General features: G+C 42.9%; 1 protein-coding gene across 1 annotated transcript in view; it reads right to left on the reverse strand.

Annotated features, from left to right (window-relative positions):
* Positions 1-16,418, reverse strand: part of jag2b (jagged canonical Notch ligand 2b) — a 104,691-nt gene that overhangs the window by 58,220 nt on the left and 30,053 nt on the right. Inside the window, 1 exon segment of the mRNA XM_034162075.1 lies at positions 13,098-13,155. Coding sequence (XP_034017966.1) covers positions 13,098-13,155 — 58 coding nt within the window.

A 16,418-nucleotide genomic window follows, 5' to 3' on the forward strand; every position in this document is an offset into this window, starting at 1 on the left:
ACACAGTCAGACAACCAGCTGACCTAAATAACGCTCATTACACCGCTATCAGCAACAGTTGTAGTAGCCACAGTGATTGACCTCTACTGTAATGTCAAAGACAGAAATAACGACGAGTATTTTAAGGGCTTGCGAGTGCTCGAATCAAGTACAAGCAAGAAATCAGGGATCTGTAAAATGAGTGTGTGTCAGTTGGTGTTGATCAGAACCAACAAGCTGGTAGGCCGGTCGCTGCAGGGACGTGGGATTAAGTAGGCTTGTCTAGCTGTGGGTGGCGGCGGGATCAAGGGGAGGGGAGCGTTATTGCAGAAGCCCACGGGTGCCAAGACAAGTGGATGGAAGATAAGTGGATCGTATCCACTGACGGGCTCTATGGGTGCACATAATTGTAGTTGATGCAAAGATAAAGAAGGCAGAAAAGGAAAAAAAAAACAAAGGTTAACAGACAAGATGGTATCGAGCTTTAGCTAAAGGTACACAAACAAAGTGGAGGGGTGGGTTTTTGGATATAGAAAAGAAAGTGATGTTCACCCTCATAAAAACAAAACAAACGGATGCAACCCAAGTGATATCAAGTGACTGATATGACAATTTCAGGAACATATCTGTATTGGTGTTATTTTTGTAGCTACAAAACTTTTATCATACCAAATAAACAATGCAGAAAAACACAGCGGCTGTTGCAAATAGTGTTATTATTTAGCTTCCTCCAGCAGAGAGTGCTCAGATGGCCTTGATTGCAATGGTGTCAAGCATGGCTGGGACCCCATGACCCCCTTGGTCACATTAGCTACCAGAGCCAGAAGCAAACCAACCAGCTGCCATCCATTTTCAATCAGAGTGGGTGTTTACAGCAACAAGAGACAAGCCACAAGGCAGGTGAGTTCGACAAGAAGACTGTTTTATGACAAGTGATGTGACAATGAGCTCACATCTGAGCAAAGTCAATGTGATTGGTTAGAGCTATTTACAATAAAGATCACATTTAAACTGTAAAACATTAACCCTTAATTACATTTCTTTTCATAATGTTTGATAAAAATGTTAGGAATTGTTGCCATTTTTAAAGTAAGACCCCAGTCTGTAATGAGGGACCTTTGGACTAGATATTAGAGATGTGGGATTTGTAACATTTTGGAATCCTTGACCAAATCAAAGCGCAGGTGGTCAGATGTGACCTGCACCTTTTGGGTTTGTGTGAAATCCAGGCATGACTGCATGCCTACATGTTGGAAACACTTGAGGTAAATATCCCCCGGAGTGTGTGTGTGTAGTGCTGAGCAAAGCACGGGCTAGACAAGTTTCCCACAGACCATCACAGCCTGTGATTAGGTGGATTAAGTGACAGCTGCCCAAATGGTCGGAACAAGATAGATGGATGGGCAGGGGGACAAGGGGGAGGAGTGGGGGAGGGAAGGGGAAAGACTAGTGAACAAAGACTCTTGTCCCAACACCGTAAGTCACCCCCATCCAAATCAAACCCATTGTCCATGAAGAGAGCCTGTCAACACCATGACGAATGTCAGCATGTGAGTGAGCTGAAGTAGCTACTAAAAGTTAAAATTAAAAACCCTCCGACACCTCTACCTGTGGGGAGGAGCATTTTCCAACTGTAATAACCCATCTACCTTTGCATAAACCACCACCAGTCAAATCCCCCAAACCCGTCCTCTTCCTTCAATGGATTAGGAGATTTGTTCAGAAAAGTCCTATTTTCAGTTCATGAAGGAAGGAAGATCAGTCGCATACTCGTTCCTGAAACATTGGGGGTGTGCCAGGTGGAACAGCATACATCACAAACCACAACATTTTGGGTTAGAGGGTAGCCAGTTTCTCGCCACCTTATACCTCCCTGCCAGATATCTATTACCCGCCGGTGAGAAGGACCACCGCATTCTACTAAAATGGACCCACCCTCAGCCTCCTCCTCCGCTCAGTGACCGTGGGAGAGCAGTAGCTTCGTTTAAACGCATCACGAGGGGGCTGCACATGTGACGGCAGACGGTTGGTCACGGTGGGGAGCTACTGACGACGTACGTTCCCACGGCAGACGCGGGGTGGTGGTGAGGGTGCAGCTCAGCTGGAAGCTGGAGCAGGTTAGGTCACCAAGCATGAATCCACACGCTTCGTTTTCAAAAGAAGGGTCAGTCATCTGCATGTGGGACGACGCGCGTGTTTGCATTTGAAGAATGCAATAAATATGAGATCCAGATCTGGTCTGTGATCCTGTGAGTGATCGCAGTCAGCCAGCAACTCTGTATCAAATGAGGGGTCAGCCTGCATTGTTGATGGGGTTTAATTCACTTATTGCTACCTTCAGGGGAAAGCTGAGGGTAGGAAACCTCCATCACAGTAAGAACCTCATGGGCAAAGCTCCACAAAAGCTCAGTTAGTTTCTGTGTGGAGCAGGCACACACTCGGTAAAAGTCAAAGTAAGTCATCTTTTTTCCAGAGTCAGGTAGACTTCCAGCCACCTGCCCTGCCTGGCAACAGTTATTAAATCAGACAATTTGAATAAGGGCAAGTAAAAATTAATTTGGACAAGTAGATTTGACCTACAGCCCCACTTTTTGTGGGGATGTTTATTTATGAGAGACTGAAAGTGATTGTCAATTTGCCATATAGCCATTTCATGGCCAGGTGTGTGATACTGAATGGTAAATGGACTGCATTTATATAGCGCTTTTCCATCTGCATCAGACACTCAAAGCGCTTTACAATAATGCCTCACATTCACCCTGATGTCAGGATGCTGCCATACAAGGTGCTCACTACACCGGGAGCAACTAGGGCATCAAGGCCTTGCCCAAGGGCCCTTACTGATTTTCCAGTCAGGCTGGGACAGAGGATCCTCTGGTCTCAAGCCCAACACTTAACCACTAAATCATCACCAGGTGGCTCTGTACTTTAATAGATTATCTCTCTGCTGTATTTCTCCATCATTAAAAATGAAATGAACCATTTGTCCTTGTCAACAGATTTATTTATTTATTTTTTTTTGCCAATTTTAAACTTTTCACAGAAAGTCTCGTGGCAGTGTGTGCGCTTCCTGTGCATGGAGTAAACGGTGACAGAATTTTCTGTCATCCCCCCACAGAAAACAATGACATCCATTTACAGTCTGCTGGCCAACATGGAAATACAGCATTCAGAACCCATAACAGTTTTCATCACCATCAACAATGCAGGTTTGGTCCCCAACTGTAGTTAGTCTTCCCAGCCAAGTACTAAAAGTCCAGCAAACAATAGCCACCACCTTGCAAAAAACCCCCAAGCTGGTTGGAGTTGATTTTGACAGGGTATGTCAGGTAAAACTGTAATCTGCATGATGCCCTGTCCCAGTCAGAAGCTGAGTGAGTGTTGATGCCCTGCTGGCATCATTGAGCATTTTGAGAAGTTCAAGATGGCATTCAAGATGGTCCAGCTCAAGGTGTCACATGGGACCTTATTTTGCTGTGAAGAATTGTGACGTGTACCTGATTTTTGATTTGTATCACCCATACAGTCTAAAATTCTGCATGAGTCAAAGGTTCTCTAGTTCAGCTGGTGACCCATTAGTCAGTATCCCTCAAAATTGTGGACAAAGTGCAAATCATTGACATACCGTGTGCAGCTTTAGTTGAACATTTTCAAATGACCATGCAAAAGAAACTTTCCATCACTGGATCAGAACTGTCCGTCATGAGTTCCACAATGGGATCTGCACCAGGAGGCAGGATTTCAGAGTAACACACGCAGAGGCTGATGTAATCACCACAAACCAGGTGATAGAATCTGCCGGACAATCTTCCATGACTGTGCATGTTGTTAGTGATGACACAGATGTATTTGTCCTTTTAGACAAATACATCTGAGAGTCTCCAAAGTGATGTATTACTCATCGAGGAGTGTGGTTAACACTGAGGGAACAGTTAGATATATTGACAAATAATTCTGCCTCGTCATTCACAAACAGGCTGTGATAGTGTCGGTTCCTTGTCTGGCACAGAAAAAGTCAAAGCACTGCAAGTGCTCCAAAAAGATAACTTTCCACCTTTTCTCTGAGACCTAGTATCTGACCTGAATGTCATTTGTAGCCACTTGCTATGGAAGCAAACCAGAAAACACAATGTCTCAAGTGTGTTTCAATGGATGGAGACAAAAAAACAAAAACAACACTGCCCGTGGAAAAATACGACACTTCAAGTTAGCAACTCTTCCATCCAGCTCAGAGGACTTTCAGTTACATGTCTAACGGGAACATTATCAAACTTGTTTGTGGAAAGTAGCAATTAGGGTGGTACTTATTTTTCAACTTTTAAAAAGGTCACGCTCTCACACCCGCCCCCCCCCCCACCACCCAATGCAGTGATGCCGGTAACGCGTTACTTAGTAACGCGTTACTCTAATCTGACCACTTTTTTTAGTAACGAGTAATCTAACGCGTTAATCTTTCCAAATCATAATCAGATTAAAGTTACTTCTCCATGTCACTGTGCGTTACTATTTTTTTCATTGTGGGTCACAGCAGCATTAAACTTGGTCCGTGGGCAGGAGGTCGGGGTTCGACTGAACTGCACACTTTCAGTGAGCTGTGAGCTTTTAATCCGTGGTTTTTTGCAGCTGCTCGACTCGTCCTCACCTCTTAAAGCGCGGTGATCAGCACACCTGTACTGAGCTTTACAAAGACATTTTTATACTTTTTCCCCTCCTTTATTTAGAATTCTGAGCTGAGCCGCTCCGTATCGTCTCGTTAAAAAACAGCTGATACTCCGTGACGCGTCAACAACTAACACTATTTTCCACTCAAATGCACCTAAACTCTTTCTGAGGACCACATGATGTGAAAATGCAATAAAACTTTCTTACCTATAAATCTGGTCCTGTTTTCTGCATAAATAAATGTTATCCATTCTTTGTGCTGAAACGCCAAAGCAGGGGCGAATCCAGATGGAATGGGGGCGTGGGGCAAGGATGTGCCCCCCTCCCCCACAACACCCCTAGATTAAAGGTCCAGTTTTGAAGCCGTTTTTTAACTACAACTACTAATATTGCTTAAAATAATATAATTTCGACAAGTAAAATGTTTAGAGAGAATTTAAATGTTAGAAAAAGTTAGAATTTAATAGTTACATTTATAAACAATGTAGGTTTGAAATTGCAAGTTTTACTGTTACAGTGCTGTCAACAGTTAAATATGAGGTCAAGAAAGAGGTCTTTATTTTACTTTTTATAAAACAAGTATTTATTTTCATTTAAGTCAAGAAAGGGTGACTATAAAGTGAGTTTTGGCAAAACAGGTATCATTATCATGTTGACGTGGGTTGTTGTCGGCAGCTGGGGAAAGTAACTAAAAAAGTAACTAGTAATCTAACTTTACTTACTTTTACAATTGAGTAATCAGTAAAGTAACTAAGTTACTTTTTCAAGGAGTAATCAGATTACTTTTGCAAAGTAACTGTGGCAACACTGCCAATATGTTATGTTACAAGCTTATTCAAAAATAGAGTAAATTCATTTTCCCCCTCAAAATCCTACTCACAACACCCCATAATGACAACATTATGGTGTTTAATTTATTTTTTTCCAAATTTATTAAAAATAAAAACCAAGAAATCACATGTACACAAGTATTTCTGTACACAACCTTTGCTCAATACTTTGTTGATGCACCTTTGGCAGCAATTACAGCCTCAAGTCTTCTTGAATGATGCCACAAGCTTGGTGCACCTATCTCTAGGAAATTTTGTCCATTCCTCTTTGCAGCACCTCTCAAGCTCCATCAGGCTGGATGGGGAGCGTCAGTGCACAGCCATTTTCAGATCTCTCCAGAGATGTTCAAATCAGATTCAGGTCTGGGTTCTGGCTGGGCCACTCAAGGACATTCACAGAGTTGTCCTGGAATACCAGGACAAACACCACACATGAACAAGCAGTGACAGCAACAGTCTGTTGTCTAGTTAGTGAGCATCCATACCCTAATCTAGGACCCAGAGTCATGATCCCCTTGAGAACACCAAAAAAAAACCGAATTGTGGTGACGGTCACAAACCACAACCATCCACACACAGAGACCCAGATCACAGCTAAATATCTGATCACTACTGTGGCTGGTGTGTTGGGCCAAGACAAGAGTACAGAACCTTACCATATGACACGGACCACTCTGGCATGTCAGGAGCCATAAGGTCGACTGCATGCAACAAATGGAAATGGGTCTAGGATGCAGGGCTTAAGGAGAAAAAGGACTGTAGAAGGACATAGGAGCCAGGAAGGGCACCTACCAGAGGCACCGGGGCAGCTCGACAAACCACCAGAGGAACAGCTCAGGTGGCGCCAGAATGCACCCCCACACCTCTCCCCCTGGCCCCTACTCAAGCAACCCCCCACACCAGGGGAAGCACAAAGGGTGCCGCAATAGGCCCACAAAATGGGGCATCCCAGAACCACACTTCTCAGGCCACGACTCCCAAAAGGTAGGAGCGAGTGGCGGAGGGGACAACGGGCCAAGGAGCCAGTAAGTCCAAACCCAAAGCCCAGGCAGGGACCACTGAACCCAACGAGGGGGGGGCTCCAGCACCCAGACAAGGAGCAGGACCAAAACCCCCGGGCCACGAAGCACATGAGACTCCCCCCCAACACTGCCAGCATGACCCCCACCCCTCATCCCTCCCCACCCCGGACCCCACCCCAAACACCAAAGACCAAGATCAGGAGACCACCCAAGCAAGAGCAGGACAGCACCACCCCACAACAGAGATCATTCCCTCATCCCACCAGCAGCCATCCACCCCCAATTGTCATCACACACGACCCACCGCAACACCCACCCCTCCAACGGGCTGCGGCATCCTAGGCCCCACACCAAGAGTAGGGCTCTGAGACTACAGCAGAACCGGACAGAGGACCACCCCCATCCCAATGCCCCAGACATCACCAAACATCCAGGGCTGACCCCACATGCCGTACTCACCCTACGTAATAAACCCACCATCGGGTTCTTGGTCACCTCCCTCACTAAGGCCGTTCTCCCCGATCACTCAGTTTAGATGGGTGGCGAGCTCTAGGAAGATTCAAACTTCTTCCATTTACAGATGTTGGAGTCCACTGTGCTCATTGGGACCTACAAAGCAGCAGAATATTCTGTATCCTTCCCCAGATTTGTGCCTCGAGACAATCCTGCCTCAAAGGTCTACAGACAATAACTTTGACTTCATGCTTGGTTTGTGCTCTGATATGATCTGTCAACTGTGGGACCTTATATGTAGGTGTCTTTCCAAATCATGTCTAAACAAATGAATTTACCCCAGGTGGACTCCAATTAAGCTGTAGAAGCATCACAAGGGTGATCAGTGCAAACAGGATGCACCTGAGCTCACAAAGGCTGTGAATACTTTGTCGTTTTGTTTAAATAAATTTGCAAAAATCTCATTTTTTTCACATTGTCAATATGGGATGTTGTGTGTTGAATTTTGAGGAAAAAAAGAATTTCATCCATTGTGGAATAAGGCTGTAACATAAAATGTGGAAGAGTGCAGCTCTGTGAATACTTTCTGGATGCACGGTATTTGAGCAGAGCCTTGACGAGACATCACCAGTGATAACATTTTAACATCTGAAATGTTACTGCTTGCACAAACGCGTAATCCACAGGTGTTGCAGGCAGAGGAGTGGAGGTTCTGCATGACAGTTGTCTGCCAGTGATGTGTGCCAAGAGATGTGATACTGAAGCCAAAGCCTTTGGCGGGCTGTGTACCGGCTGTGCACACGCACAGTCCATTAAGCATGCTGCTACTATGCCAACAGGGTCATTACCCATGCACTTTCAATACAACAATCCCCTCCCCTCTGGTACTAATTAGCTATCATCATCCAAAACTATGCAACGCATGAAACAAAAATCAACAAATTTGCATGGGAAATTTCACAAACTGATACACACGCAGCAGGTATGTCCCACAAGACCACCACCGGTGTACTGCTGGAATTCTCCCATTTTCATGAAAGCACAAAACAGACAAAATCAGAGTTTTCTTGGCAGGTGTTAGGGGTGCAGTAGTACACCTCCCTCATGGTTTGGTACAAACCATGGCTTAAAAGGTTGGGTCAGAGCATGCGCCGTTATCACTGCATCCAGCAGACCACAGAACCACCTGGACATCTGCATAGTAGAACCATAGGTCAACAAGTGGTCTATGGCCACTAGATCCCGAAAGACACATCAGGCTTTCACAAACAAACCTGTATTTTTGTTGATATGAAAACCAATGTTACAGAATAAGCAATCCAGAAAAAACTAACTACTGGAAATTGCCTCACTGCATAGTCTGACCAGCAGACAGCGCTCTGATGGCATAGTTTACAATGCTGTCAAGGATGGCTGGAGCCCCCAATCACCCAATGGTCACATTAGCTACATGAGGCAGAGGCAAAATAACAGCTGCCACTCATTTTCAGAGTGGGCGCTTTACAGTGACAAAGGAATAGTGGCCGATATGCTGCCAGCAAGGCGGAGCCAAAATAGATAAGTTGTATGCAAATGCTGATTGATGCACAATGGAAACTGCCAATCTGAGGGAAGAATGCATGATGCATGTTGATTAGTTGTTGGTTATATTTATATTAGAGTTCATGTTTAAGCTGTGAAGCATCAAGCCAAGGGTTAATAATGAAATGTTCGGAATCATTGCAGTGAGACATAACTTTTTATTTTTGTCAGTTAATCCCTAATATCTTTGGGGGGGGGGGGGGTGTAGTTCTCTCTCACACACACACACACACACACCCACACACACACACACACACACACACACACACACACACACACACACACACAACACAACACACACACACACACACACACACACACACCACACACACCCACAACACCCAATGGTTGGGCTCTAATTCCCACCCCTCAAAAGTTTACCGGTTTTGAAGACATCACCACCAACAGACAGAACACAGTCATTAGAGTTGCCTCCTTCCACTTCTGTGAGGATACACACTGATCTGTGACCTCTCTTGATGCAACAACTCAAATAGTAGTGGCAGTTTTTCATTCTTCATAATTTATAGTAGTAATAAATACTGTAATGTAGGGAAAAAAAAGAGCAAAGCGTGGCATATGCCATCGCTTGTACATTAAGTTGGTATTTAAAGCAGGTAAAGGTTGAGTAAGGTTTTTAAAGTAGGTATAGTGATAAAGTCGGGGCATCATTTCTATAGAAAAAGACTGGTGCTTTAAAGATGGTGTACTGGTATCTCAAAAAATGGGCACTTTACAACTGGTGTGTGGCGTAATGACATGCAGATTCAAAAGAACACATCTAAAGACATGCAGGTTAGGTGAACTGGAAACTTTCTAATTGTCCAGGTCTTCCTTATAAAAGAGATCTTAATCTCAATGGGACTAACCTGGTGTCATTAAAAGATTAAACTGTATGCTCCCCAATATACCATCAAGAATTATTTTCAATCAGATGAGGTTCTTTATTTAATGTGCGAAAAATAAAATCAAGAAGACGTCTGGAGTAGCTGCATTCAATGACAGAGGATAGTCATTGTTGAAAGGAACCTTCCTCCAACTCACCAAAAAATGGTTTCAAACAAACAAGGTTTTTTTTTGTTTTGTTTTTAAGTTATTGTGCCAAAATGAAACTCAAGGTGCCACCTATGGCAGCCATACTGGATAACAGATAACCCCCAAGAAATGTTTCCTGTCACACAAAGTAATCTTTACTTATTGTACAGAAACAATAAATAAGGTACCACATGTGGCAGCCATATTGGGTAAGAGATGACAGCCATTTTTGAAAGAAAACAACAAGGTGCCACGTGTGGTGGCCATGTTGGGTAAGAGATGATAGGCATTTTCAAAAGAACCTTCCTCAAGCCTCCTCAATACATCACCAAGAAATGGTTTCAAATAGATGAAGCATTCATTACTTATTGTGTGGAAAGACAAAGCTTACAGATAAACAGAGGGGGTGAAAACAATGTCTTACAACTGCAGTGAAATGTGCAGGCATTGAAAGTAATTTTGTTTAAAAAAAAGACACTGAAAATCAAGCACAGAAGTAAAATATTAACTTTATTCTGAGATCATCAATTTGCAGCAGAGGTCACAACATCACACCTGGAATAACTGGTGACATGACTAAATGAGATGGTACAGTCACCGTATTGGACGTTATAGTAGATCAGTGCAGCTTCATGTAAAGACAAATTAGAAGAGTCCAAGATGCGGAAAGAGGCAGCGACATTCGTCCAATCACACACATACATCTACAGGATGATGTCAACATCTATTTATTGTCCATTGTCTGCTACTGGATGGTTTGATGTGGACAAAACAGGATGTCATGACCTCAAACAGGAGCAGCTTTGCACTAGAGTTGACAGATATTCAAGCACAGGATTGCATGACAAACAGCTGCGGGGAATCATCCAAAATGCCGACGTATCCACAGATCAAAGCTTTGTCCACACGATGGGTCGTTGTTCATTCAGACTGGGATAGTGGACAGATAGAAAGAAGAGACTGGAGTCCGCCTGGCGGACACAGTCAAAGGAAAACAGGAAACAGCTGTCCGGCCAGTGCAGCACCAAGAAACAAGCCCGCCTTTCTTCTGTCTTGGGTGGTTATGACGCTACACGGTGATTTCAGATGACTGTAAAAGCACCAATTCTAACACCGGCAATCAAATAAATCACCCCCCCAAAACAAGATAATGTGATCAAATTTACAATCAACAACAATACGCTTTTGGATATTTATACTTTATATGGATGGACAAGTAGACAAGACTGAGAACATTCAGCTTTTAGCCTGCACACTAAAAAGTAGAAATATTTCCTACTGTAAAGAAAAGCTCTGGAAACAAGGAGCTTGGGGAAGAGAGAGAGAAAAAAAGATCAATGACCTGCCAGAAGTAGGTGAAATATTCACATATAGATGTATGCAGATCATACGAAGGTCTACAGCAAAGGTCTCAAACTGATTCCAAAACAGGCCAAGAAGGTGCAGGTTTTCTTTGCAACCACCAACCCCACCAGGTGATTTCACTGATTAAAATCACTTTGAGCTGATGGAATCAGTTAATACAAAACAAAAAACAAAACAAAAACAAACAACAACAACAAAAAAAAAAACAAGAAGAAAAGTGTGAACAATGACTCACGGACTTGTTGAATGATGTCCAGGAGCTGCGTCTCTCAACTTCCACTGAAGTCCTCACAGACAATGCAAACAAAAATAAATCCTGATTGCCTCAAACACATTCTCCACACAGGTGGAGCACGCCACCCCTGCATGCACAGGGGTTGTTGCAGGCCTGGCAGCATTAGATATATTTCCACTGCGGCACTCGGAAAAAAAAAAAAATAAATAAATAGACAAATACAATAGCATCCACAGCCAAACAGGATGCATCCAGCGTGCATGCACAGTTGGACTGCATGTGTTCCATAAGATGACGCCACTCCTCCCATGGCTAGACAGGACGCACGGGCACCGTTATCCTAAAGAAGTGCGCCAATAAAAATTCAGTTTAATCCATAATGTAGGGTATCAGTTAAAGCTCACCAACCCAGTGTAGAGAAGCTTAAATCTTCGACTGGACTGGTTCCTTGACGCGAAGACGTTTCGCTTCAAATCGCAAAAGCTACCCTCAGCAAGAATTTTAGCAGAGGAAGCTTCTGCGATTTGAAGCGAAACGTTCTTGCGTCAAGGAACTCAGTCCAGTCGAAGATTCAAGCTTCTCTACTATGGAAACCACCTGGACAACTGAGAGCCTTCACAGAAACTCACAAACCCAGGATATAAGACCACTGTCAGCAACTGTCACAGAAGCAGCTGATCGGTGAGGCTGCATATCATAATCAATAGTCTAGTAAGACTCCGCCCCTTTTAAAATCATCAGATCTGCAGTGATCTCATATATCACCTTTTGGCAGCCTCAATGGACGGAAATCAGTCACAGCGACACAGAACTTTAACCCCTGCATTTTGCGCTCACTGTGAACAGAAAGTGAACAAGGCAAATAAAATTCAAGACCCAATCAGAAGATCATAAGTCCACCTAGACACACTCGTGTTTAAGAACTTGATGTCACTAGTACATTCACATTAAGAGCACAGAAATGATGCTTGGTGCCCCATATACAGGAAGATAGTCAACTGTTAGAGAACATCCAACACCATGCTACTAGATTAGTTCCAGCAATCAAGTGCCATCCATATGCTAAAACACTTGCTAAACAAGGATCGTCAAGTCTGTATTATTGAGATGTACAAGCACATGGCACTGTAGCTGCAGGCTACTGTAGGTTAAAACAGACTGGACTAACAGAAGAGGGCACCAGTTCAAGCTGAGGAAGGACAGGGCCCTCAAAATGACAAAGTTACAGTGTTTGAGCAACATAGAAACTGACATATGTAACACGTTACCCGCCAAGTCTGTAGATGCACCATCTCTGAATGCCTTGAAAGCGAGACTCAAACACTGGCAACAGTACAAATATAGCCTGTGCCCACTACATGAAGCTCACAGGCTGACAAGTTCATATTTAGGCCAGGACCTGACACAGGCTACTAGAGTAACCATAATCCGTATCGGATAAGGAAGCAAGAGAGCAACAGTGCACGAAAAGTGACTATGAAAGTGAAATCAAGTCATCATCTAAAGCTGAGGATACAGCTGACATTTTTTTTTAATTAAAAGGTTCAAGTTGTGCCGATACTTAAGACAACAGCAAAACCACAACAACATTACAGACAAATAAAAAGTGCTTGATGATTATGTCAAACAATAAAAAAAGACAAACAACAAACTCCAAATTAATTTCTGCACATAGAAGACATTGAACAGGCTGAAAATCCCCGACTACTTCAAAGCTCCATGTTTTAGTATTTTATAAAGCACTGCACCCGGTGGCCAAGAAACAAAAAGATGAGCGGAATCGAATACTCTAGGGTGTCAAGACTGTAACAACATACACAGGAGTTTGAATGTTTATGATAAGAAATAAGTTAAGACTCTCTCCTTGTGATCTAGACACATTTGGTTTATTGCACAAAAGCCACAGGGTTAGGATGTGTGTGGGTGAACACTTACCGTTGGTGTGTGTGGTGTTGTCCCAGTCCCAGGCTTCTACAATCAGTGTGTACGACCGCTACAAGCAGACAGAGAAGAGAGGAGAGAAACACAATAACAAGTCAGAGAATTTAGCACAAGAACATCCATTTCCACATCTTAAACTCAAAACATTTTGTTCATTTCTTCACCGCGCTGCCTAGTACATGATACATTAGTTATGTAATCGACTATTTGCGCCGATTCGCAAACAAATGATGTGCAGATATTTCAGACATATGACGTCCAAGTCAAGTAAGGTAACTGAGACGACCCTCTCCCCGGCCAGCTGAAGGTGTGTCAAGGCCAACTGGGATCTATACTCCCATAGCGTATTCAGGATCTTTCAAAGCCTGGAACGCCTCCAGAAAACAAGGGGTCGAATCAGACGCCCCCAATGCCGCCTGACTAACGTCAAAGCAGTTGTATTCGGAGCTCCCTGCCTCACCATGCAAAGAAAACAATTCTCACCAATTCTTTGAGTCAATACCAAATATTTGTACCACGGAAGAAAGGTAATGAAGATCATCATATTATTACTCAGCTCCCTCTTCACAACCTTTCTTCAGCAATGCCTTGATTGATGCCAATACCACCCTAACCTAACTGTTGACTTTGGGTGACACTTGTGCACAAGACATCACTTGACAATGGCATTCACATCGCCTGGTACTCAGCCTTTGAGGTCAAGGGACATCTGGGAAGCGCTTTCTGAGTCATGAGGTCGCTGGACAGAGGTGTTTGGTGATGCCTTTGCCTATCCATGAGAAAGAAAGTTCATGTCTTTAGGGTCCTGGTGGCTTCTGTTTTTACTGAGACCTGGACACTAACCAGTGACCAAAGGCAACAAAGGGATGTCTTTGGCACGAGGAGTCTTCAGAGAATTGTTGGGTACTGCTGTATTGATGGCATGGAAACAAAAGGTTACTTAGAGACTCTGATAAGAAGTATCAAATAGTGAGGAAACATCAGCTCGGGTTTTTGGTCATATGGTGCTTTTTTCTGGTCATATAGTGCTTTTTTCTGGCTAAGATCCATGATGCTGGTGCAGATGTTGAGGTTGTTGGTGGCTGATGCAGACCAAGCCAAGAAGCAGCTCAAGACAGGTCATGGTGCTAATTTCACACCCAAAACTAAAGGCTCATGAACATATGACAAAGGAAATAACTTTGGACCAAATGTAGAAAAGAAGAGAAAAAAAGACTTTCAGGAAAATTAGTTAAATGATTGCAACAAATATTTAGGTGAACAAGGAAAGAAATGCATGTGGAAAAGCCATTAGAAATTTTTGAATAACCTGAAAAGTGACTCCTTTGGGCAGGTTCTTATCTGCATTTTTCCTCACAAAATGTGCAAATCCAATTTTCCACATAGTGGAATAGAAGTTAAAAACATTCTCCAGCCTCAGTTTCATCTTTGTTCCCTTCTGTACAGCTGTTTGTCCCATGGAGACGCATGTCATTTAACACTTTTTATACATGAGGAAATCATGCCTGCTTCACAGACCCTTCAAATTATCTGCTGTTGAAGTACAGTGAAGGACTTTAAAACATCCTCTCAGGGGTGGGCGATATTGCCTAAAAATTATTGCACAATATTTGAAGGAAATCTGTGATAAATAAAAATGAAATGCTGGCACCATATTTGTGAAATGAAGTGAGAGAACACATGCACTGAGTTAGCAATTAAATTGTGTTTAATTGATCCAACATGATCAGTCACAAAAATGCCTTTCCTGGGCCAAATTCCAAATCGAGACAGCCCTAGATTTAATCACCACATACATCAGCACCACAATACTTGCCCAGACAGACAACTGACATTAACAGACCACACACACACACACACATTCAACTTAGCTGGTCGCTGCATTATTATGTCAGCGACATTAATCCAGTAACTATGTTTACAATGTAGCCAACACTCTCCTCGCGAGTCGCCACTGCAGAAGCAGCCAATAAATTTGAACATTCACTGTATATATCTTTCTACTCACCTAATGTGGAATGAAACCCAGCTATTAATATCACAATGACACTTCTTTAAAAATATATAATCATGTAAAAATGTACACCGGTATGAGAGCCCGACCGATATTATCGCCCGACCGATATTATCGGCCGATATAAGCCCTTTTCACAGTACTTACTATCGGCCGAAATTTTGCCGATAGAACACCGAAAATTTCTCATAAACAGAACAGTTACTGAAATAATGTTTGTGTCGGCAATATAAATGTCCTTGCACCGTTTGTCCAGTAGATGGAGCTCTGACTCCATTCAACTGAGAGCTGCTCACACCCCTGCTTAAATGTGTTCATCACCGACCACCTTAGTTTGCCGTCACACTGCACTGATCGGCTGACAAAAGCACACAAGTAAGCTTATAAGGAAGTTACTTGTAATAACTTTGCGATTACATTCACCCACATTTTCCCCGTTTCAGGTTCAACTCAGTTTGATTAAATCAGTTTATGTAGTAATGTGTCAAATGTGCTTCATGCATCGGTCACGCTTTTTATTAAGCCCACTTGTGTAGAACCTATTTCTAGCATGGAAAACTTCGTTACTGCTAAGAGGTTAAAACATTCAAATTCACTGGTCGTCCGGAAGGGTTCTGGGAATTATTGCCGTTTCGCCATTAAACCCTCTGGGGCTGACATCGTAACATACGATGGCTGGGACCAAGCTTTACTAAATTGTAAATAACTTTTAAATGATATGAGATAGAAACTAACATTTTTTTGTTGAAAAGTTAACTCCGCGACTTTGATTCGACGTTGGCCATCTTGGTACTCCTCATAGAAGATGTGTGATGACGTGTGCAATGTGAGTGTCCAATCGGAATTGGTTCTCTGTCACATGGTTTTCCAAAATCCAATCGTAGGGCAGATTTACCTCACGTGACATGGCAAAGATCATTTTCAGGAGTGATATCTTACTAGTTGGCCCGTCTGAATAACCCCCTAACTGCTCCAATTGCATTTTTGCATTTTTTGAACTTGAAAATTCTTCTCTGTTATAAAGTTAATCAATATGAGGACAAAGCTTCAGCTTTTATCTCATACCTTTTTTGTTAAGGGTCCAAAAAAGAACATTTAAAAAAAAATAATAATAAATAATAATAATAATAATATCGGCTGATTTATCGGCTATCGGCAAGTCAGCCGATTTATCGATTATCTGCATTTTTTTCATCCAAATATCGTTATTGGCATCGGCCTCAAAAAATCCATCAGTCTGGCTCTAACCAGCATTACTGACAAGGAGTTCGTGTACATTTCTAACATGCATAATATGGCAC

The sequence above is a fragment of the Thalassophryne amazonica genome, chromosome 21 (assembly GCF_902500255.1).
Source record: "Thalassophryne amazonica chromosome 21, fThaAma1.1, whole genome shotgun sequence".
Taxonomy (NCBI): Eukaryota; Metazoa; Chordata; class Actinopteri; order Batrachoidiformes; family Batrachoididae; genus Thalassophryne; species Thalassophryne amazonica.